At 45.4% G+C, this 23,262-nt stretch overlaps 1 protein-coding gene across 1 annotated transcript in view; it reads left to right on the top strand.

The window, feature by feature from the left end:
• CTDSPL2 (CTD small phosphatase like 2) overlaps positions 1 to 21,064 on the top strand; it is a 49,812-nt gene extending 28,748 nt beyond the window's left edge. The window contains exons 5-13 of the mRNA XM_048482124.1: positions 137 to 352; positions 3,099 to 3,177; positions 3,672 to 3,783; positions 3,932 to 4,018; positions 12,316 to 12,378; positions 12,468 to 12,547; positions 15,615 to 15,741; positions 17,464 to 17,559; positions 18,324 to 21,064. Coding sequence (XP_048338081.1) covers positions 137 to 352; positions 3,099 to 3,177; positions 3,672 to 3,783; positions 3,932 to 4,018; positions 12,316 to 12,378; positions 12,468 to 12,547; positions 15,615 to 15,741; positions 17,464 to 17,559; positions 18,324 to 18,389 — 926 coding nt within the window. The 3' untranslated portion in view covers positions 18,390 to 21,064. The remainder of the gene's footprint in view (positions 1 to 136; positions 353 to 3,098; positions 3,178 to 3,671; positions 3,784 to 3,931; positions 4,019 to 12,315; positions 12,379 to 12,467; positions 12,548 to 15,614; positions 15,742 to 17,463; positions 17,560 to 18,323) is intronic.
• The last annotated feature ends 2,198 nt before the right edge of the window (positions 21,065 to 23,262 follow it).

The raw sequence follows: 23,262 nt of genomic DNA, 5'->3' as shown, positions 1-23,262 counted from the left end.
TATGTATCAAGTACTGTAAAATAGCTGTAAAGAACATTTATCAGGAAATCTCAAATCTTCATCTAAAATGAAAACGTGGCATTTTCAGTGCAGGGGGAAACACGAGTGCCGCCTGTAAATGGAACTCTCCTTTCAGGGACAGCTGGCTCAGATTCTCCAGGGCAAGCCGTGGAAGCGGAAGAAATCGTGAAGCAGCTCGATATGGAACAGGTTGATGAGATCATCACCAGCACTGCCGCCTCGGCCAACGGGGCCCCTTACTCCGCTCAAGCAGTACAGGTCAGGTCAGCGATCAACAACGGCTTGGAGGAAGTTGAGCATGTGCCTGATCGTGACCTGCCACCTCTCACTGGTAAGGGCCGTGCATGGGTGGTTTGCCTTGGGACACTGAAAGCCAGGCCCGCTCCACCTTGGCCGGTTCAGTTCCAGGCCACCCCAGTGCGGTGGGCCACAGTGACTGTGCAGTTCATATACATATAGAACATAAGAACAAGCCAGCTGGATCAGACCAGAGTCCATCTAGTCCAGCTCTCTGCTACTCGCAGTGGCCCACCAGGTGCCTTTGGGAGCTCACCTGCAGGATGTGAAAGCAATGGCCTTCTGCAGCTGTTGCTCCCGTTCAGATGGCTGCCTGTCCATGATGATGAATATGGGAGAACTTTTGAGACTCAGCATCTGGGAGTCCTGAAGGGTGACAGCGAAGAGACTGTGGGGCTGCTGCTCAGGCAGGCAGCTGTAGGGAATGACTTCAGTCTCTGAAGCAGATAACCAGCTCTGTGTGTGGGTTCCCCTTCCTCGCCCCCTTTTTGTACCCAGTGGATTTCTGGTAAGGTGACGAAACCCTTCACAGGGTCACCTGCTTCCAGGTGGTCGGCTTTCAGGGGTCATGACTGTCACTCTCTGCAAGGCACAACTTAAGGTGGTTCATTCTTGGAGATTGTGGATCTGTTAGGTTTCCAGAATGCCGGGGATGGTGGGGGAGTGTCCTGACTGCACTGAGACATGGTGGGGGTTTGGCACCACAAACTCCTCTGGGCCCTGGATAGGATCGCCCTTGGGAATGCTCTCCCCTTCTCTTGTAGGGCTCCAGTTTCATGTAGTACCAGTGAGGAGCAAAGTGGATGGGAATGAAAAACTGGAAGATAACCCCAGTTGCTGGCAGCAAACTTGAGCCGAATCAGGCACGATGTGCCACACAGCAAGTTTGAAAGCTCATGACAGAAGCAGAGAAATCTTCTTTCCCTGCTGCCCGTCGTAGCTGCTGGACTAGACTGTGCACAGCCTGATAGCACTGAGGCAGGTGTGGGTCACACTGGAATCTGATATAAATGCTGCCTTTTTGGCTAGCTTCTTTGCCAATAAGTCTTTTAAAACTTGCCTTATGAGCTTGGGTCCAGATCAGGTGGTAGAGGGGTCGGAAGAGCTGTTTAGTTGAGATTTGGGCCCACCGATGGATGTTACCAGGGGAGACTCCATGATCCCAAAAGCTGGTTTTCCCAGGATGAAGCTCATGCGTTGCATTCCAGCTGTGCTGACCCAAACAAGGAAAACTGGACTGTGTAAGTTGTTATATTTAAAGGATTATAGGAGGGCCATTTCCTGCAGGCCGGACTCATGCTGGTCATGGTTGATAAAATTGTGTTAAAGACAAAATTGGGACACCCATGGCTCAAGATAACCACAGCTTTTTGAAACTTGCCCTCTTCCTGAAACTTTTGGAGGAAACATCATTAGGGTTTTATTTTAAAATAATATTGTCAGATCTGTCAGCATCAGGCTCCCGTCTCTCCCTGATGTTGTTGAATATCTCCGTGAGATTGTCCTTGACTTCAGAATTGGGTGTGATCGGTGTGTTGGTCACACCCAGCCATAAAGGACCGAGCAGCTCGACGCAGCTGGCTTGGTTTATGCTGTATTTACTTAGAAAATTGTTACACTGCCTTCCCAGTGAACCTGCTTGAATCTGCACTGAAATAGCCCCTTCATCAAACATTCTATCCCATGTGGTCAGTCTTTTTTTACCAGTCACTTGCCACCAGAAGAAAACCCATCCCCGCCCCCCTTGGTGGTCCTAAAGCAGTCCGGAACTAGCTACTTCATATATTTCATTATTGTTGTCCAGCAGGGGTTGTTTTAGTTCATTTTCAGTGCTGGTCATGGCAAACCACTTCCCAGCGTCTCTTGCCTTGAAAACCCGACTGAGTCGCCGTTAGTCAGCTGTGACTTGACAGGACAAACATCAACAAATGGGAGTCACTCTAGTACAGTGATGGCAAACCTTTTTTGAGACCAAGTGCCCAAATTGCAACCCAAAACCCACTTATTTATCGCAAAGTTCCAACACAGCAATTTAACCTGAGTAAACCCCTTGAGCAGGGGCCAGCCTGCTGTAGCCTCCAGCAAGTCCCACATGCGCCACTCTGCACCTCCCTAGCATCCCTGCCACCTCGCCGCCCCTCACCCCACCCCCCAGGCAGGAACCAGACCCGCCAGCTGAGTCCTCCCTGCTCGCTGAGGTACACGCACATCAAGTCCAGCAGCCCAGGCCAGCCTAGATGTGTGTGTGTGTGTGGGGGGTGTGATTCCCCCCCACATGATAAATTCTGTTTGCGCGTGCCCATAGAGAGGGCCCTGAGTGCCACCTCTGGCACCCGTGCCATAGGTTCGCCACCACTGCTCTAGTATAACAGAACGGTTCAGGAAGGTGCTTCCCCAGAGGGAAGGGGCTGTGAATTGCACAGGGCAAACCGTTGCCCTCTCATCACTGCATAGTTTCTGTGGCCATAATCCTGTTTTTCACCATTATCTCTGCACTGTGTATCATACCTAATCCTATATGCTCATTCTGATTCTTATGATCCTCTTCCTGGTACGTGGATTGCATTGATTATATTGAGAGCTGGTACTATTTTTGAAGTTGTAAAAATTAGCAGATTTGCTTTATCGACTGGGTTGGACTGTTTCATGAAAACCACTTTCAGCAATATGGAAACAGGATGCGTCTATTTTCAGTGAAATGCTGGTAGCATCCAGCGTGCTGCTAAAAGAAATATTCTATCTCCTTCCGATGAACTAAGCCACAATTTTTATTATTTTAGCACCAGTCTCTCCAGACAGCGGTTATTCGTCAGCTCATGCCGAAGCCACCTATGAAGAAGACTGGGAGGTCTTTGATCCGTAAGTATTCACACTCTTTGGTATCACTTTACAATTCTAGGTGTTTTATGGGATGTATTTTTTTTTAAATTGTAACTTTACTTTGTATTGTCGGAGGCTTTCACGGCCGGAAGTTCACTTTATTAGTGATGAATGGAAGTGATTCTAACACTAAAAACATTATGATGCCTTTATTTTGAGCATAATTCTGGCAGCCAGAGTTGAGGGACCATGGTAGTTAAGCCAACGGAGCAACCCCATTTAGTCCTGAGAGTCACGCATGTGCCCAAGCTCTTTTCCAAGAAGGAAGTCTTTTCAGGGTTTTGTGTGCCCAGTCGTGACCCGGGTGCCCCAGGCCCTGGCGTGCCAGCTGGAAGCCTGATGTCAGTTTGGCTGCTAGCCCTTGATGCTGACTGTGAACTTGCTTCTAAGCTCTTCGCCTTATCTGCAGCCACTCCAAAAGGCCTTAACTGGAATGAATGAACAAATAGTCTCCTGGTTTGTCTTCCTTCTAGTTACTATTTCATCAAACACGTTCCACCGCTAACCGAAGAACAACTGAATCGGAAGCCCGCTCTTCCTTTGAAAACCAGAAGCACACCAGAGTTCTCCTTAGTTCTAGACTTGGTAAGAATGAGGAATGATGCTTTGTAGAAACTTGAGCCTTTGAGTGTGGCATTTCCGTGCTGTACACACTGGGGGGAGGGCGAGTAGCACAAATCAGTTATTAATTTTTTGGCCTTAAAAATCTTCCTGCTGTCTTAATTTTTTGTAGGATGAAACATTAGTCCATTGCAGTCTGAATGAATTGGAAGATGCTGCGCTCACTTTTCCTGTCCTTTTCCAAGATGTGATCTACCAGGTAATTGGGGTGAAGGGGAAACCAGCTGGCATGACCTGGTGGGCACACCCCCGGCTTGCCCTCCCTAAGTGATGGAAATTAAGCAGCGTTGCTTGCAGTAGATGATATTTTGTTAGGCAAGTTTTCATGTACTTGATGTTTTTTGGCACACCGCTGCTTATTGTGTCTGTTGCAAGGTGGATTAGTTCTGGAAGCCAGATGGATTCCTCTTGCCTGCATTTCTTCTTAGCAGCCTTAACCAGCAAGGGGAGGCAGGAATACTGGAAGTGTGAAATGGTGAGCCGTTTGCCCAAGAGGAGCCTTCTTTCTCCCTTGCCTGATGAAACTAATCCGGGCTATTTAATTGCTTATTTCTGTCCAAAAGAAAAATGGAATAAAATCTTTTCAGAGCTGCTGATAACTTGCTCTCAGATAGATCCCCCTCTTCATTCCTAGTTGCTGCTTTTGTGGCCAGAGTTGCTTTTGTTGGCAGACTCTTCCAGATTGTTGGCTGTTGGTTGTGCTTCACAACACATTCTTAGCTTTCATCCGCTGGACGCTCAACAATTCTGTCAAGGAAGGAGCAAGGGGAAGGAGGAGGAGCCAGAGGAGGAGGAGGTGGTGTGTTCCAGCAACTGCCAAAGATGCTGCACTGACCCCGCTGTTGTTCTCAGGTCCCTATTGTGTGATGTACCTGGGAGTAGCAACAGCTTCCCTCCATGTAGTTCGCACGATATTGGACCCCTCTGTAGTATCTTTGGAGAATGACATCAGGCACCTTAAACGGGCACCTTGTCCAGGTACTTTACCCTCATTTTGAAACTTGTCTTTTGTCTTTTGTTTTATTTTTTAAATCCTTCAACATTCGGAGGCTGAAAGTGAGATTAAAAACCAACCATGTGGGTTTCTTGACTCCTGTTTGGTGATGGCCGAGTTCAGTTTCCTTTTAAGCTAGCCTGGAAGACACAGTTGACTCGTGGATAGTCGAGGTCAGCAGGGCTGGAATGTTGCCCTGGCATTACTTCCACCTGTGCACTGTTTCCAGACTGAGGTCAGGCTTTTCCGCAGAAGGTCTTTATCTAATGGGTTTTTTTTAAAGGATAATTCTGTTAGTGACCTGGGACTCATTGGAGGTGGGGGTGGGAGTTGAATGTAGAACTTACACTGGCCAGAGCCCCAAATGGTCTCTTTTGCCTGAAGCGGGCGCTTGCTCTCTCAGCAGCTGTCCTGGGGTCAGGAGGGCTGGCACCTCAGCAAACTTCAGCTTCCGCCATTATAGCGGCATTTGCCTACACTGAGAGCGTAGGAACTTCATAACTCTGTTCCATGAAAGGTCTCTTCCAAGTAAACATGCTGAGAATGCTCCAGGGGTGTTCCAAATCCAGAAACATTTTGCATTTCAAGGATATTTGGAAGTAAACTGTGCTGTTTTCATTGGTACCAGTTTCCAAATACTAGGATCTGGTTTATATCATTTATGGCTATAGACAGAAACAGGCTGCTTTTTGGGAAATTTACTTCTGCCCCTTCGCACTTTGGAGATGAAGACTCCAGGCATTTCTTCTTTATCTGAAAGTAATTATCTGCAGAATACACTTCAAATTTCACATCTCATACATACAAACCATATAATTCTTGATGCTTGTTCTGCTCACAGGCAGGAAGAAAAGGTGAAGAGAGGAAAAAGTCAAGAAAATATGAGTGGATTTTATCTGTAGTATCCTTGCAACCCTTTAAATAATAACTGAAGCGCTGGTATTGCCCTGTTTTTTGCAAGTTTCTGAAAAAAATACCCCTCAGTTAAACTCGGAAGGGGTGGCTGTAGTGAGAATTCTCAGGTGCTCGGTGGCTGCGGTTCTGCCAGCTGGATCTGAGATCTTTGGGTTCACCAGGTGTTCAGAGCACCCTTGCTGTAGACAGGAGCAATGTGTTCCAGGGCAAAAACCAGGCGTAGCCAAGAGGGGCTATTGTAGACTGCCGAGTGAGACAGGGCGCCTGGCTGTGTTTTGAAATGATCCGTTTCTTCTGTGGCTCAGGGCTCAGACAGCAGTGGAAGGGGAGGATTCTCTGTCTTGGGCCAGGCACCCTCTGCTTCATCTGCCGGGCACTCAGAAGTGCAAAGGCCCTGGCCAGTTTAGTGGTCTTGCCATGTCTCCAGGTGGGACCAGGAGGGCATGGCAACCAATGGGGTTCTCTGTGCCGGAAATTACATTGCTTATGTCTGCTGTTTAGTTAGTTGCTGCTATTTGGGCTTTGGTGTGCTGAATGAACATCTGGTGCCTGATAAGAAGAGGCTGGGAGGGTGTCTGGGCCAAAGAGCCCCTGGTCAGCCTTAGAAGCAAGCCTTTATTGCCATAGACAACAGTACAACAACAACAACATAAAACGGATTAAAAAGCATATACAATACAGGAAAAAAAGTTAGGTTGAAGGAAATCTACTGGCGTTTAGTAATTTCCAGGAGAAAGTCTGCCACTGTCATACAGAGAGAAGGATCAGGGTTGTCCAACAAGTAGTGTAATCTAATTAAATCGGGGAGATGGGGTAAATGTAAAGGAGTAAGATTCACATACTTGGATCTGATTTCCTTGAATCTGAGACAGTGTAGTAATTGGTGGGCCAGAGATTCAACTGAGCCATTGTTACATGGGCACAATCTTTTAGCCTTTTCTTGCTTATTAAATCTGCCATGTAACAAGGCAGAAGGCATAACATTAAACCTGGCAAGCATTATGGCTCTCCTTTGAACAGGGTTTATTAAACAATACAGGTCGTGTGCCAAGTTCAAATGGGAGAGAAAAAATACAGGGGGGAGCACATTTTCTTGGCTGCGGTGATTTGGGTAGAGAACTCTCTATCCAATAGTTGACCTTTTAACTTCCTATAAGCTTCTGAATAGGACAAAGGGCAAAGTGAATCCACTGACAGTCCAATAGAGGCCATTTTTTCTTCAATTATGGAAAACCAGGGGTTGGAATGGGTGTCAGAGAGCAGACGGTGGACCAGGGAATTACAGTCCGAGAGAAAATGGATTCGCAGCCAGAATCCCTGGTCAGCCAAGGGGTTGGGAGGAGGGATTTCTTCCTTTTTCCTCCACTGGGGATTTTGGGCGTGCAAATCAGACTTGACAAGAATTCTTACTGTGTAACCTGGTCGAATCCTTCTCTTCATCAATGGAATTCGTATTCAACGGAGTCTGTTTATTCTGAAAGATCTGAGGAACACAACAATAAGAATTATCCCGGGGGGAGCAGAACCCAGATACTGTCACGACTGCTATGCAAACGTTAAAACCTCCTTTCCGTCACTTTACAAAAATTTGTTGAACTGTCGCTTTGTTCTGATCGGGATGTGCTGCAGACTTTGGTGTTGCAAAGTGGTCTAGCTTCAGTGAAGGCTTCTGCAAACGCTGCTCGGTTTGTTTTCTCCCCCTGTGATTAAATTTACATACGAATGTTGGAGGGGTTTTCATGGCTTGCAAACGGAGTGCCTTAGTGACACGCATTGCAGCGAGCACTGATTGAAGATGATGTGAAGGTGACGTTTGGGGTACAAGCTTGCCAATTTTCCCTTTGCGACTCAATAGTGAGTTGCTTTTCTCCAGAGGGCGTTCAGTATGTACCAGTTCCCTCAGACTTGATGCTTCCAGGGGCATTTGGTGCTGGGCTGCTGATCCCCTCATGCCACCTTATTTTGTGAAAGAGAGCTTCCTCGTTCTTTCTGAATGGACCATCTGCAGGCATCCAGTGCTCTGTGCCCAATGGCTGTCCAGCATCCTGGCATCAGAAGTGGACTTTCATGCCCTGCTTTGGGGGTGGGGTTGAGGAGGAGGGCAGCAGAGTCTAGCTCAGGGGTCTGCAGCCTGTAGCTCTCCAGATGTTCATGGACTACAATTCCCATCAGTGCCTGCCAGCATGGCCAATTGGCTCCTTTGGGTGGGGAGGGCTTGATGCAGGAGCCCGTTAAGACTTAGTTAAGATTCTTCTCTTCACTGGTAGAAGATGCAAAGCTAGACTAAGATGAGATGGTAACTTTTAAAAAAGTGCATATAGAAAGATCTGAGATGCAGACCAAGTCTCCTGCAGCAAGATAACATCATAGCCCGTTAACATTTCCCTAAACTCAGGTCTTGCAACTTTGTTGTTCCAACCCGCAATGTTCCAGGATACTAAACGAATTTGGGAAGGGAAATTGGCATCGAGGGGCTGGCGTCAGTCCAGTTCTATAAGTTTCTCCAGGGATTTGTTGGCATCTAAAAAAACGCAACAGTTATTTGTAGCACTGGATCTGGAGTCTCCATTATTGTGCACTTCAATGATCTCCGTTCCTTCTATATCTCCATCTGGTGAAGATCTAATTGCCGAAGAAGCTGAGGGGTGAGGTTTCTCCATCAGTTCGCTCAGCTCTTGGGCCCAGGTTTTTCCCTTTGTATCCTGTTGAGATCCCAATTGCAAGTCTTTAAAGAGATGAAAGTCCAACTCATAATCCATCTGAGAGGTAACTCTAAGAGAAATGTTGAGGAGCCGAGCTGAGAAGGGATAAGAGGTCTTCCATAACAGTTTGGAGAGGCGCAGGCAGAGTCTTAGGAGGGCAAATGTATGGTTCTTGAGAGATTTTGTTCCCATAAGGTCCTCCCAGAAGGTGTTGTCTGTTCTGAAAATTTAGTTTGTTCGCAACGTAAGCGATAGCTCCTGGTGTGGTCCCATTTCCCTGGGCTATGGATTTAAGATCCTGTGCCATAGAATGAAGAGAGGGATCCCTGGGGTTGACCTCAAACTGAACTTTGCCCATCAGTTTCCTGTTTGCAGATGTATCGCGACAATTCCAAAATCAGGATTAAGCTTTCTCCTTTTTGAGAGGTTTGGAACTAATGGAGACACAATTGGCCATTATTATGAAAACCATTGAGGGGAGAATGCCTTTGCTCTTAAGAGTATATCCTGCGTTTCCTACAGTTCTTTTGTAATAACTGGCAGGAAACAAAATGGGTTAGTAGTACTCTCTGATGGTCATTCAGGTAATTTGGAAGCCATTGGATTGATGTTTTCTACTGAGATCAAGATCTATCTCCTTTGCTCTGATTTTAAGCAATAACACACTTAGATGGCGTTTAGCTGAACTCAAAGAGTTCCAGACAGGCAAGCAGCTGTCATTATAGTAGAAAATATTGAGACAGATTTTATTGTTCCTCAAGTATCAGTTAAAGTTGATATGGATTAAGCGGCCAATGCTGGGTATTAAAAGGTACTCTGAAAAATTGAGCCAGATTTGTTTTGCATTTTAAAGATTTTACAGAATGGTGCAGATGGTTCTGTCAACTTTAGATTTCACCTTGCCTTCTCTGTTCTGAGCTGAATCCATAGACAGCTGTTGCTCAGAAGATTGTTTACACAATGAGATTCAAGTTCATTTGGATCTTTTCCTCATCCGTAAGCATCGTTAAGCTAAGAGTTCTAAAGCAACAAGATCAGAAAGAAAGAGAGGCTGATGTCAGACATTGACTGTACAGTACATGCTCTTGCATGTTTATATCTCCTTCCCCTGGAGAGGTGGGTTGTGATGTAGTAGCCAGCTCCTCTGAAAGCTCCTGCTATAGCCACGTAATGGGAGCTCCTCGTGTAGGTAAGCTCAAGCTGGTTGGAAGACAGCATTGGTTAGTGCACTCCCACTGTCTCCACCTTCATTTTCAGAGGGGAGCAAGGGGTGTGTTTTTCCGTATTCCAGAGTCAAAGGGGAGAACCGGATTTGATGTTGAAATAGTAAATGTAAGCGTGAGAATTCTGTACCCTGGTAACAGAAAATCGCTCTATTTTTTTGTTTAAGCTTGGGCGCATGAAGGGTGCTCAGCTCCTCTCGTATTTCTCAGGCTGTTTCCTTAGCTGCCATTAGCCCAGTCCACGATAAGCTCCACCTAGGTAGAGTGCGGAAAATCCTGTTAGTTGTTGAGTAGCAATTGCTTTTAAAAACACCCCGCCTGTCTAGAGACCAAGAGAGCAAAGTGTGGGGGTCTCAAGCGTAAATCACCCTAACAGGCTGCTCCACTACAGTAATCTGGGAAGAACAGACACTCAATTAGGCCTCCCAAAATTCCACAGCGTTGTCCTTGTGACATGACAGATTCAAGCAGCTCACAACTGCAGGCACTTGTTAACTACACAGTCAAAATTATTTAAAACCATATGTAACAGCAGCAGAATCAAGATAAATTTACGTTTTTTTCGTAGCAGCACAGCTAGCGTCTTTCCCCAGTGTCGCCATCTTGGATCGAGATTTCCCAAAGTGCATATAGTTGCTCTGGGTGGCAGGCCCTTCTGCATCCCCTAAATGCTAACAAATCTCCAAAGCTAGGTGGTCTAGAAATGGCATAGAAATTTAGCTGAAGCAAAATCCACTGAAGACAGAGGTCCTGTGGCTGACTTGGCGGGAGACGCTCGAGAGCTTCCAACTGCCTCCCTTTGATGGGGCGGCTTTAAGAACTTCCCCCTCCCTCGTAATCCCGGGTGTGAAGTCCTCCTTATGGATGGAGGCCCAGGTCACCCACACGGCCAGAGTGGTGCCATTCCATCTTTGCCAGGACAGGCCGTTGGTCCCTTTCTCTCCCACGCTGGTCTAGCCACAGTGATCCACCTCCAGGTTAGACTACTGTAACTCGCCTTACGGGGGCCTGCTCTTGAGAACTGATCCGGCAGAGGCAAATCTACTGGTGGTCCCCAGCCCCTCAATGATACGGCTGGCCTCCACCCGGGCCAGGGCTTTTACGGCCCTGGCCCCCGCCTGGTGGAACACTCTTCCTCCAGCTGTCTGGGCCCTGTGGGATCTTGGAGAGTTCCTCAGGGCCTGTAAGACCGAGTTGTTCCACCAGGCTTTTGGGGAGGCCAGCCATTGATGTTGGGCACCCTCCTTGCCTCTCCCTTTTAACATCCTGGGAGCTGTGACATCTAAATCTACCGTCCCCCTCTCTGGGAAGGTTTTAATAATAGTTTTAATACTGGACGCCAAGTGGTTTTTGTAGAACGCTGTAATTTTATGTTTTTATGATGTTATTTATATTAATTATTTATTGTTTATGTGGTATTAATTTGTTGTTCACCGCCCAGAGCCCTCAGGGGATGGGGCGGTCTATAAATATGATAATAAATAAAATAAAAAATAAATAAACCTAAACTCCTCACTGGAATTTCACTGAGAGCATATTGCTCTCATCTTGTATCGGCTGCACTGGTTGCCAGCCGAATCCCAGGTCATAATTAAGGTGTGAGTCTTGACTTTCAAGGTCCTACCTGCGTGGTCTGGGACTGCATATCCCCATATTGCCTGCAAAGGTCTCTCCGTTCTTCGGATGGGAACCTCCTGCTGGCCCCTGGTGCTAAGGACATCAGGCTGGCCTCAACCAGAGCCTTTTTGGAACTGGAGAAGGTTCGGAAGAATCTCACCAGGCTGGAACCAGGGGATTTTTGGCCTATTGATTCCAGGGCCCTTCAGAACCTCCAATTTCACAGGGCCCGTAAGACAGAGACGTTTCACCGGGCTTTGGGTTGAAACCATCCACGGGCTGTCATAACATCAGCTTCCAGCCGCCCAGTCACTTACCACCGACAGACAATTGGACCGTTGTTGTTAACATCAACGCGCTGCATCATCTATTTATAGGATCCTGCTTCTTGATTACCTGTTTCGGGCTGAAGGGTATTCATTGCCATCTATGATAGAAAGGGAAATGGAATTGTTTTATCTTATGTCGGCCTTGTGCATCGTTTTAACTTGCATGTAAGCTGCCCCATGCCTGGCTGTGGCCAGGGATGGGCAGCGTATAAGTTTAATAATAATAATAATTTAAAAAATGAATAATTTTCTCTTTCTACTAGAGGCATTTGATGGATATTGCATTGCTTTCAGACTGTGATACCAACTGGTCAGATATTTCCTTGGGCCTGAATTATCATATTAATCTGACAGAAGCGTTCTAGCTAAAGGAGAACTCTCCTGAGATGCAAAAGCTGGCTTGGGTGTTGTTGTTTTTTACTTAATTTTTTCACAAGTGGCCCTTAAGATCATATCTCTGATGGAACCTTAACTGACTGGGCACCAGGAAAAGAAAACAGCTCTTTGCCGTAAGAGGCTGCCTGCTACATTTGTTATTATATCAGTTGCAGTAAATCACTGCTGGGTTAGACCAACGAATGGTATCAAATATTGTAATGTAAATTCTTATTGCTGACTGTGTAGTTAACATACATTTTACCAGCTATCTGTTGTTCACTTTGAATGTGAAACTGTCTCTTTGTTGTACATTCTGTTAAATTGCTTTTGTGTCCTAGGTTTATGTGCGGTTAAGACCGTTCTTCAGAGAATTCTTGGAGCGCATGTCACAGATCTATGAGGTAATGCAAGTTGCCTGGGTCGTACGTGGGTCTCTTTAAGCAATTTCACGGTTGGGCAGATTGTAACCGTCTCCTTGCTTCATTTGTAGATCATTCTTTTTACTGCTTCTAAGAAGGTGTATGCAGACAAGTTATTGAACATACTAGACCCTAAAAAGCAACTGGTCAGGTAAGTCTGGCCACAGCCAAGTGGGGAGTGAGGCACTGTTGCGTTTTGGAATTGTCACCCTCTTGAAACACTGCAGTCTGCTCAGAAGCTGAACACAGACGGGGTGCTGCTCTTGTGTGAGGAAAAGCTGGCATGATTTGAAAACAAAGCCTTAAAAATACTGAATGTGGGCATGGGGGTATGTAGCTAAGTCACCAACAATACAATTATGGGAAATGAGATTTGGCAGCACATGTCCTGGAAAGCTCTGATTTGATGCAGTAAGTCCTCGAATTCATGGATGAGTTATGCTGCGCCATAAAACCTTTGGAAATTAAGCAGAAGTTGACTCTCTGGGCAGGGGCCACTTTTGGCTGCCTTTGCCCTTAGGGTGCATACACGTGGACTTGGCTTTTCTGCTCTAGAAAGCATTGATGCTTGCCAAGGCTTACTCAGGCTACCAAGCATTTTTAGGGATGCCCTTTCGAGGTGTAGCGGCTTCCTTTTAAATTTATAAATTTGATGTATAAATAAATAAATAAACATTTTCCTCTGCAGTGATGGCCTAGGCCTGGGCCTGCCTCTACTGGTCAAGCAGTACACTCTTCTGTAGCTTTGAGCCCCCAATTAATAGCACACATTAACTAATATTAAAAAAGTATAAATCAATATAAATCTACTTATTTCACCTAATGTTCTTTTGTACTAATAACAACTATTTATATATTAGCAAACACTGACAACCACTTATAGTCTTGAGTAATAACATTTTCATCCAATTGTCTAAATTCTAATTTTTATCCTCAATGACACATTTTTTAAACAGTTGATTCAGCGCCATACAAAAATACAATTCCCACTTTTCATCAAACTTGTGTTTTAACTGTATATTTACAAGATTTGTTAATGCAGCCCCTGGAACACACACTCGTACTTTGTCCTCCCAAGTTTCTGTATTCGGACACCGTTCAACTTTCCGACTAGATGCCAGGGTTACTCTGGCTGGCGTTCATCAACACAGAAATCATTCTTTAAGTTTCTTTGGGAGATTTTCTGGAAGGATACCGAATAGCATTATCTTTGCCTGCTGCTTTATTGGCCTGGGTAACCCCCGCTCGATTAATTCAGTTAATCTTACGTGCAGCTCCATCATCCCTTTTCCTCACACTGAAAAGCGACTTTTGCTCCAACAGAGTCATCACTTGGCCGCTTGTTTGGAACTGATGGTGACTACTCAGCAGCAGAGAGGGGTTCTGTTTGCGTGTGGACAGGCAGGCAGGCCAGCTTCTGGTTAGAAACGAGCTTCCTCTGCAAGCAAGAGGTTGATAGTCTTGCCTTATTTTGAGAAGGAGCCTTATCAGTGGGACCCTTTGTGGGTTCCATGACATGAAACCAGCTTTCTTAGCAGATCCCCACCCGTTAATTTAATACAGCAGGTTATATGTGGGGTTGCTTTTAAAGACCACTCAGAATTGTCCATTCAAGGTTCCATGGCTGGGCAGTTCAACAGGAATTCACCATAAGAATTAGATTTCAGGTTGGATAAAAATCAGTGATGTGAAAATAGTTGGGATATCTTTTTTTCTCCAAAGCTATGATGTTTCTCTGTTAAATTAACTTACTTGCAAATAGATATAACTGAATGAATTCAGTGACAAACTTCTGAAACATTGCTGTTGTCCATACAATGCAGCACAGAAATTTGGGAGTTTGCATTATGCCTTGTTTCTGGTGCTAAGAGCCAGATTGACGTGAGTGATTGTTTTGCTCCAAAGCAACCCAGTAGTGGTTTCTGGCGTAGAGTCCGAAGTTGGGGTGAGCTCAAAGAAGGGGCAGACATAGGAAAGAGGAAATATGCCTGATGTTGATTCCAGCTACCCCGGGAGTCTGCTCCAAAATGCAGATTTTGATGAGCATTTTGTTTGCAAGATCATCACTTCCGAAAATACTAGATGGTTTCAGAAGATAGCCATGTTGGTCTGCAGTAGAACACCTCGATCCAAGTCCCGGAGCACGTTAGAGACCATCACGGTTCTCAGGATTCAAGCTTTCAATAATCAAGGCTGCCTTCATCAGATATTTCATTATGTTGTAAGCCGCCCTGAGCCCTTTGGGGGAGGGCGGCCAATAAATCGGAAATGTAAATAAATAAATATGAGCTGGAAGGTCAAATGGCATCCCAACTTGTATCTGATGTTTTGACCGGCGGAATCAGCTGCTACCCTCAGAATCTTGTTGGTCTCCAGCGTGGTCCTGGTCCCAAGTCTCTCTCTAAAAATATAGAGTTAGATGGAAGAGATGATGATGATGATAATGGATTTTTAAAGCTAAAACGGGCTTTGAAGTGTAAATCGTGATTTAAATCAGGGGTCTGCAGCCTGCAGCTCTCCAGGTGTTCATGGACTACAAATCCCATGCTGGCAGGGGCTGATTGGATTTGTAGTCCATGAACATCTGGAGAGCCGCAGGTTGCAGATCCCTGATTTAAAGTTATCTACGCTGACCTGTTGTACAGAGCTGTAACATTTGCACAGCCACCTGCTTTGTTTTCTGGGCACCACACAAAGGTCTCACTGGCTTTTTGGACAAGTGTTATTCAAGGAGCCACAGATCTTCCTGGGAGGCCCTGTTCCAGCTGCCCCCTTTTGAAAAACTGGATGAGATGCATCCTGATTTGGGGGGGGGGGGCTTTTCAATATAGCCCCGCCTCTCTGAAGCACTTTGCGGCACAATATTCACTGGCTGCCAGCATAGATCTTCACCCGACGCCTGAACAACGTTGTCCTTTTCTCTCAGGCATTTGGGTGCGCTCTGACCTTGCTTCTTTGCTGTCTAGATTTTTGGGTGGGAGTTTGCCCTTTTTTTAAGCTTGCAACTTGTAATCTAAATTACATGCGTGGTCTTATGGTGAGATCCCTTGAATATTCATGCCTTGTGGGAGAGGCAGATGCAGCCTTACATGTGGCGGCCCAAGAGCAAAACGTCTTTTAAAAGGGTTGTGCTAGATGGACGTAGAGCCCGTCCAAATGGGCAAGCTTTGGAACGGGAACGCCATCACTGTGCATGTTTCTCGTCTAATTGCCCACAGGCACCGACTCTTCCGTGAGCATTGCGTTTGTGTTCAAGGAAACTACATAAAGGATTTGAATATCCTTGGTAGAGACCTCTCAAAAACTATCATTATTGACAATTCACCACAAGCCTTTGCCTATCAGGTGAGTGTTTCTTCTATTTCAACGCTTAGTTCTGGGGGGAATTATAAAGCAAAAGTGAAAAAAGAAACCCAAGTTGTGTGTTGACATCTTCCTCCAGCCGTCCGGGCCCTGCGGGATCTCGGCAAGTTCCGCAGGGCCTGTAAAACAGAGCTGTTCCGCCAGGCCTTTGGAGGATCCCGCCGCTGATGGTGCCCCCCCTCTCTTTTTCTTTTCTTGGCCCTTACACCTGGGCCTCTGTCATCTAATGGGACCTGCTGCCTCCCCCTTGGGAGAGGATTTTGAAAATGGGGTTGTCGGACGCCACTTATACCTATATTTATTATATTTACTATAGTCTTCTATTGTTTTATCGCTGCTTTTAAAGGTTTTAGTTATTTTATGACTGTACTATGCCTATATGCTGTACACCGCCCGGAGCCCCTTGGGGATAGGGCGGTATAAAAATCCAAAGAATGAATGAATGAATAAATAAATAAATCTTAGCCATTAAATGGTCTCTGAGGGGGGAAAGCAGAAGAGTTGGCTTTTCTCTACTATAAGGAGTCTCAAGGTAGCTCGCAATTGCTTTCCCTCCCCCTCCCTACTCCAGGCATCTCGTGAGGTCAGTGGGGCTGGGGGGATTCTGGGAGAACTGGGACTGGCTCAAGGTCACCCAACAGGCTTCATGTGGAGGAGCGGGCGAAGGCAGGTTAGAGTCTGCTGCTCCTAACCACCACGCCCTGCACAGTGGCGCCTCCTTCGCGGCCTCAGCACTGCTGCACTTGCACAGTGGCACCCTCTGATCCTTTGACTGTTTGGTCCTTGAGCTATGAAGGCTGCGGTGTTTGCAATGTGTCTGTTCCGCCAGACTCACTGGTTGGATCCTATGGGAGCGTGAGCAGAAAGAGCTTGTGGAGCTCAACCCCCACCAGCACCCCGCTCCAGCAAATCTTCTGCCGAGGGCCAGAAGAGCCTTCTCAGCAAATGGTGCTGCAGCCAGAATGCCTCCTGTGTTGTCTGCTGGCATGTCAGTCAGGCTCGCGTCTTGTGTGGATGTGTCTCCTAGCCAGTCTCGGCCCAGAGCTACGTAGAGATGCCCATACGTAGAAGAGAACAAGCAACTCTCCTACCCTGTTTCCCCGAATATAAGACATCCCCTAAAAATAAGACGTAGTAGAGGTTTTGCTGAAGTGCGAAATATAAGGCATCCCCCGAAAGTAAGACATAGCAAAGTTTTTGTTTGGAAGCATGCCCGATGAACAGAACACAGAAAAATAAGACATCCCCTGAAAATAAGACATAGCGCATCTTTGGGAGCAAAAATTAATATAAGACACTGTCTTATATTCAGGGAAACACGGTATTTGACTTGCATATGGCTCTGGACCAGGGGACAGGGTGTAGCTCCACATGAAGCCCTGCATTTCTAGAATGGAGGGCTGCTGGCACACAACTGTGTCATGTTTCCTAGGAAACAAAACGTGACCTGTTGACACTGCGCTTTCTAAATTTCCTCTCATGAGCAGGCTTTCTGGGTTAAAAGCACCCCACCCCCCAGCTAATTTTCAGACTTAAGGGAAATTCGTAGCCCAGCTGGGCTCACCAAGAGGGAAGCTGTAGAAGAGATCCTTGCTTAGCTGAGTTGGGTCTCTTGTGTGCATTTCTGGGTCGTAGCTGGCACCACTGCCTCCTTCAGAGAAATTCTAGCACAAGAAGTTAACTTGACTCTGGTTTTTATTGCAGCTTTCAAATGGAATTCCTATAGAGAGTTGGTTCATGGATAAAAACGATAACGAACTGCTAAAATTGATTCCTTTTCTGGAGAAACTTGTAGAGCTGGTATGTACTTTCTCTCCCTCTTATTGCTTCATGAGAGTCTTGGGCTCAGGATGCCAAGCTGGGCTTCAGAAAGCATCCTCCACAAATGCCTGAGAGAGCCGTGGGGTCCGGCCACACAGTCTTACTGGCTCAGAGCTTATGCAGGTGTTCTGTGGGGCTGGTCCTGGGTCTCTGAATGGTCACTTGGCCAAAGTCCCTCCTTGGATTTGGGATGATGCCATTTGTTGGAGCAACAAGGTGTACAAGAGGAAAAGCAGAGGGCTGTGGGGCCACATATGCGGGGCGTCTGTGTTTATTCCTTTAATGTATCCTGTTAGCTTTTTAAAGCCTAAGATTGGACATGAATTTAAAACCCAGGTTTATTGGATCCTATCCGAGGAAGTATTTGGAACCCACGAAAACTGTGCATAGAAAGGGCTGTGCAGGTGTTACACGTGAACACAGGTGGGAGAGAACAGGATCACGCCCTCTTTTCTCACCTCCTCCCTACATACGATGTGTAGAAGTTCTGCTCTTTGGGCAGCACAGAAGCGAATGGGGCCGGCCTGATCCCTTCTCCTCTTTCCTCTGTGCTCCTTATGTGCGTTGAACACCCCCTAATGCACAGGTGTCAAACTCGCGGCGCTCCAGATGTTATGGACTACAGCTCCCATCATCCCCTGCCAGCATACCTGTATTAGCTTGTAGTTGTACTAACATCAAAACACTGTTTCTATCATGAAAGCATGGAAGAGGTCACCCTTTTTTTTATTTCACGTCTGCAGAATGAAGATGTTCGACCTCACATCAGAGACAGATTTCGTTTGCACGACTTACTACCCCCTGACTAAACACCGCGCCTTTGTCTGATGACTGAAAGGGGGGAAATGCAGAAAACTCTTTTTTTCCCTTTTGAACTGAAACGAAAAAACATTGCCATTACTGTTGAAATTTTTGCATTTTTGTACCCTGTCTCGCTTTTCTTATCTCTGACGCCCAACAACAATCAAGGGTCACAGAAGGACTTTCTATATCGCCAACGGAATACAGATCAGTACAATACAGCAGGCAGGCTAGAACAGAAGCGTCTTTAGAACTAGTGCAACTCCAATGTTTTGGTTTTTTTTTTTTAATGTACAGGACATCTGCCGTTTTTAAAGAATTCTGTTTCTGCCACCAGCAGTTTGACCTGTAAAAAATGCAGGATTTTATGAATCGCAGAGATTGAAAATGGACTCTTGTTTTCTCTCTGTTTGGTGCTCTCTCAGTGGGTTTGTAGCCACTTTTGTGTTACTTTTCAGATCCTCCTTTCAACAGGAATGGCCAGTAAATGTTGGGTTGGGTTTTTTCCCCCCCTGTTAAGGTTTATAACCTTTTTACATTTTTGACCTGTATTAGATTTTAGACATTCATTATGCATTCCTTTTAGTTGAGGCGGCTTCATAGTTATTTTTTTCTGGAAATAGCCAAATTTTACTAGGTTTTTTTATGATATGATTGGATGGCCGTTTCCCTGCTTTGTCTGCTTGCATACTGTATATTTGTTTAAAAATATTATCTAGTTTTATTCCATGTAAGTTTCATTTAGAAATCTGCATTTATATATGATTTTGTTTTTGTTTCGGTAATATTCTACTGTAGTGGAAATCTTTTCAAAAATCAAGAGACTGGCTAGATAAGAAGAAATATAAGAATTACTAATATTCAAAATATTTAAACCATTGTGATGGCATGTACTCTGGACAGACCATCTCTCGTGGGGGGGGTCAGTGGTCAATGGACAGGAACCAATACCTCAGAGTCGGCTGTGCAGACGAGTCCTTGTGAAGGAGACCCAGCTGGAGCAGATCCCGTTCAGCTCACCGCTGCCTTCAGGTTCCTCCAGGAGCGAAGTACGGTGGGAGCCGTTCAGTATCTGAAGCTGGCGGGTGGGAGTTGGTGGTCCTTCTGCTATACAGTTGGGTACAATCAGTTCTAAACGTTGTGTAGTATTGACGGCACCACCAAAGCAACTATGCAGAATCCTGTGGTCCAGTACACTCCTTTACCACCCGTACAGCTGATATGCTATCAGAGTGGTTTTCTATGCCCTATGGAAATGGTCTGGAAGCCGTGGTTCTCTAATGCAGCTCACACAAGAGGTGGATATTTTTTTAATGGAGCGTAATCTCCTTTTTAGGAGGCTTTTTATGGAAGGGAAAAATTTGTAGAAGTTAGTAAGTTTGCCTCAAAACTGCATTACCATGCCATGGGCTCGGGCTGTTTTTGTGTAAAGGATGTCACAGAATGGCACTTTTTCTAAAGAGAAGTTTGATATTTTGTATGCTTGTTAAAGAAAGTACAGTATTGGAAATTAAAGGTGGACAACTGATAATTGAGAAGTATGTCAATTAATTTTTTATGTATATTACCTGTTTACTTGTACAATTTTATTGTACAAATTACACGCAGCTTCATTTTCCAATGAGTCCTTAAAATAAGGAAAATCTTTTTAGGAAAACATTTAATTTTTGTATTTTTTGATTTTAAAAGGCATGGATTATGTCAAGTTTTTTCCAGTGTATTAATGAAAATTTTAACTTTTCATCAGGTTGAGTGTTTTCTTACTATATTATCTGTTGTATATGTAGCTAGCACATTGTGTCACTGAACTGTTTAAAAAAAGTGAGCATGTAGAGCAAGCCTGCTTTGTGGAAAATCATTAGTCATTGAAAACAAAATCATGGTGGATTTTCTGCAGAAAAGTAAAAAAGCATTTGCTACCCAGAATGCTGACTTTTTTTTTGTACTTAGAAAGGTATTTTGTTTGCAGGAAAATGCTATGGATTCATTTAATGAGAATCTTTGAAATGTATTTAACTTTAGGACACCTGGGCATCTTTATGCTGTTTATCTTAATGTCTTTATTGAAATAAAATGTACATAATGTTACATTTTTAAATATGCGTGCATATATATATATATATTTATATATATGTGTGTGTGTGTTTGTGTGCGTGAGTGTGCGCGTGCCTGTATGTTTGTGCAAAAGTGACTCCTATATCCAGTCCCTCCCTGTTTTTCTAATAATGAGGTATAGATAGATTTGATCTGAAAATGTAAAGTTGCAAGTTTCTCCTTGAGTTCCTTTTCAATGAAAGATCAATCTCAGACCAATTATCCCAGAGTCTGCCCCCTGTGGCTCTTCCTGAGAATCACCAGTGGGCTCCTGAGGGGTCTCTGGTAGTCTGAGTAGAGCCAGCAGAAGAGGCTGCAGGTAGAGTCCTTCTGGTACCCCCTGCACCTGGCAGGAAGCAGAACCATCCTGGGAGCTCTCTGGAGGAGTAAGAGATCCCTCCTTCCCTCCCTCCCTCCTTCCCTCCCTCTAAATGTGATATGTGGGTGCAGAGAGAGTGTGTGTGGGGTGGGTACTTGCGTGTGGGTGCTTCTCCATTACCATAACAGTTTGTTTGCTATGCTGTATTAAGAGATTATTTTCTACAGTTCACCAATAAGTCCAATAAAGTAGACCCTACCCTGAATAAAATAATTGATGGACATTTCTCTGTGACTCGAAGGAAAACTGTACAGCTCCTTTTTGGAGTACCTTTTTACAGCTTTTGTGCATTTTCAGTAAAAGCCATGACTTCTTTTACTCAAAGTAACAAACACGGTGCATATTTCCCGTCTACCTGTTCTGTGATGTCTGGTCACTGAAAGCAAGAAACCAAGAATGTGAGCTCTGACAACCTGGGCTATTGGAAACGGAGGAGAATCTACAGTCCTATATAGGACTACAAAACCAACCAGTGCAGGCTGCTCTGTAAATACATATTAAAGTATCATTTTGTAATTTAGCTGCAAGTCTGATTTTTAATTCTCATTTTCTCTTTCAGGGGAAAAGTTAAAAATATCTATGTGCAGTTTTCACGACACTAAGAATCCTAGGCTCTTGGTGTGGATGGGTTAGATTTTACTGAAGAGAAGGAAAAGATGAACTGTATTTATAGCTAAGACCTTCCACCTTTATTGATGGAAAGTTTTGTAGAGAATAGACCCCGGCACCCCACTGTCTTCATTTCGATATTACTGTTCCAAAAATAACACACACACCCCACGAATGAAAGACAGCAGTGGCGTAGGAGGTTAAGAGCTCGTGTCTAATCTGGAGGAACCGGGTTTGATTCCCAGATCTGCCGCCTGAGCTGCGAAGGCTTATGTGGGGAATTCAGATTAGCCTGTACACTCCCACACACGCCAGCTGGATGTCCTTGGGCTAGTCACAGCTTCTCGGAGCTCTCTCAGCCCCACCCACCTCACAGGGTGTTTGTTGTGAGGGGGGAAGGGCAAGGAGATTGTCAGCCCCTTTGAGTCTCCTGCAGGAGAGAAAGGGGGGATATAAATTATTATTCTTCTTCTTCTTCTTCTTCTTCTCCTCCTTCCTTGGACCACAGGCTGCTGAAGTGCTGATATTTTCTCCAACTGCATTCTACACACACACACACACACACACACTTGCTGCTGTTGCTGCTGGAGGACAAAGAGGCTTGTTATTTCCAAGCACTCTGTGTACTTAATATATCACTTAATATATCAAAGTGAAAATTAGAGGTCAGTGTGTTTTGGCTAAGCCAGTGTGGGGTAACTTCTTTTCTGTGACTTGAAGGAGCTCGTAACATGTAAGGGGAGGCGAGGGGAAAGGCAGTGCCGGGGGGTGGGAAGGTTGGCCAGGAATGGAGGGAAGATGTCTGGAGCAAAGCTGGGCTCACTGGCAAATCTGTCCGGCTCTGGTGGTAAAGCAGAATTACAATTGTGCTAGAAGTGGTCTTGCTTGCCGCAGAGAATGGAAAGTGAAAGCAGGGTTTGAGGAAATACGTTCCTACAAGAAATCTTGCTGTGATGGATATTCATCCCAATTACACAGCATACACCTTGTGCATAATGGGCCACTCTCAATCTTTCTCAATATAATTTATTATAGTTCCAGGTCGCCCTTCCCCTTACATGTTCAGAGTGGCTTACATTAATTAAAATACAATAAATATCTGGTGGAACGTCTTACAGGTCTGGCAGAATTGCATCAAACCCTGCAGGGCCCTGGGCTCCTTGGACAGAGTGTTCCACAAGGCAGGGACCAGGACTGAGAATCCCCTGGACCTGGCTGAGGCTAATCAGAACTCTTTCAGGTCAGGGATCACCAGTAAGTTGTAGCTGTTCCCTGACCAGAGCACTCTTAGGGAGCTGTAACGGGAGATGCGGTTTCATAGATTCATATACAATTTGAATAAATGGTCAGGGAGGGTCATAAGGGAGTAGGCTGTCCTTCATGTATGTGAGCAGCAGTGGCGTAAGGAGGTTAAGAGCTCGTGTATCTAATCTGGAGGAACCGGGTTTGATTCCCCGCTCTGCCGCCTGAGCTGTGGAGGCTTCTCTGGGGAATTCAGATTAGCCTGGGCACTCCCACACATGCCAGCTGGGTGACCTTGGGCTAGTCACAGCTTCTCGGAGCTCTCTCAGCCCCACCTACCTCACAAGGTGTTTGTTGTGAGGGGGGAAGGGCAAGGAGATTGTCAGCCCCTTTGAGTCTTCTGCAGGAGAGAAAGGGGGGATATAAATCCAAACTCTTCTTCTTCTTCTATGTGGGTCACTAACATATAGGGCTGGGAAAAGCCAAGACCAGCATCTTGACTTGTGCTTGGAAACAGTTTGGGAGCCAGAGTAGCTGGGCCAAGATTGAAGTGACGT

This window comes from Sphaerodactylus townsendi, linkage group LG17, assembly GCF_021028975.2.
Source record: "Sphaerodactylus townsendi isolate TG3544 linkage group LG17, MPM_Stown_v2.3, whole genome shotgun sequence".
Taxonomy (NCBI): domain Eukaryota; kingdom Metazoa; phylum Chordata; class Lepidosauria; order Squamata; family Sphaerodactylidae; genus Sphaerodactylus; species Sphaerodactylus townsendi.
The sequence above is the reverse complement of the archived record's forward strand: the minus strand, read 5'-3'. Positions and strand labels throughout refer to the sequence as shown.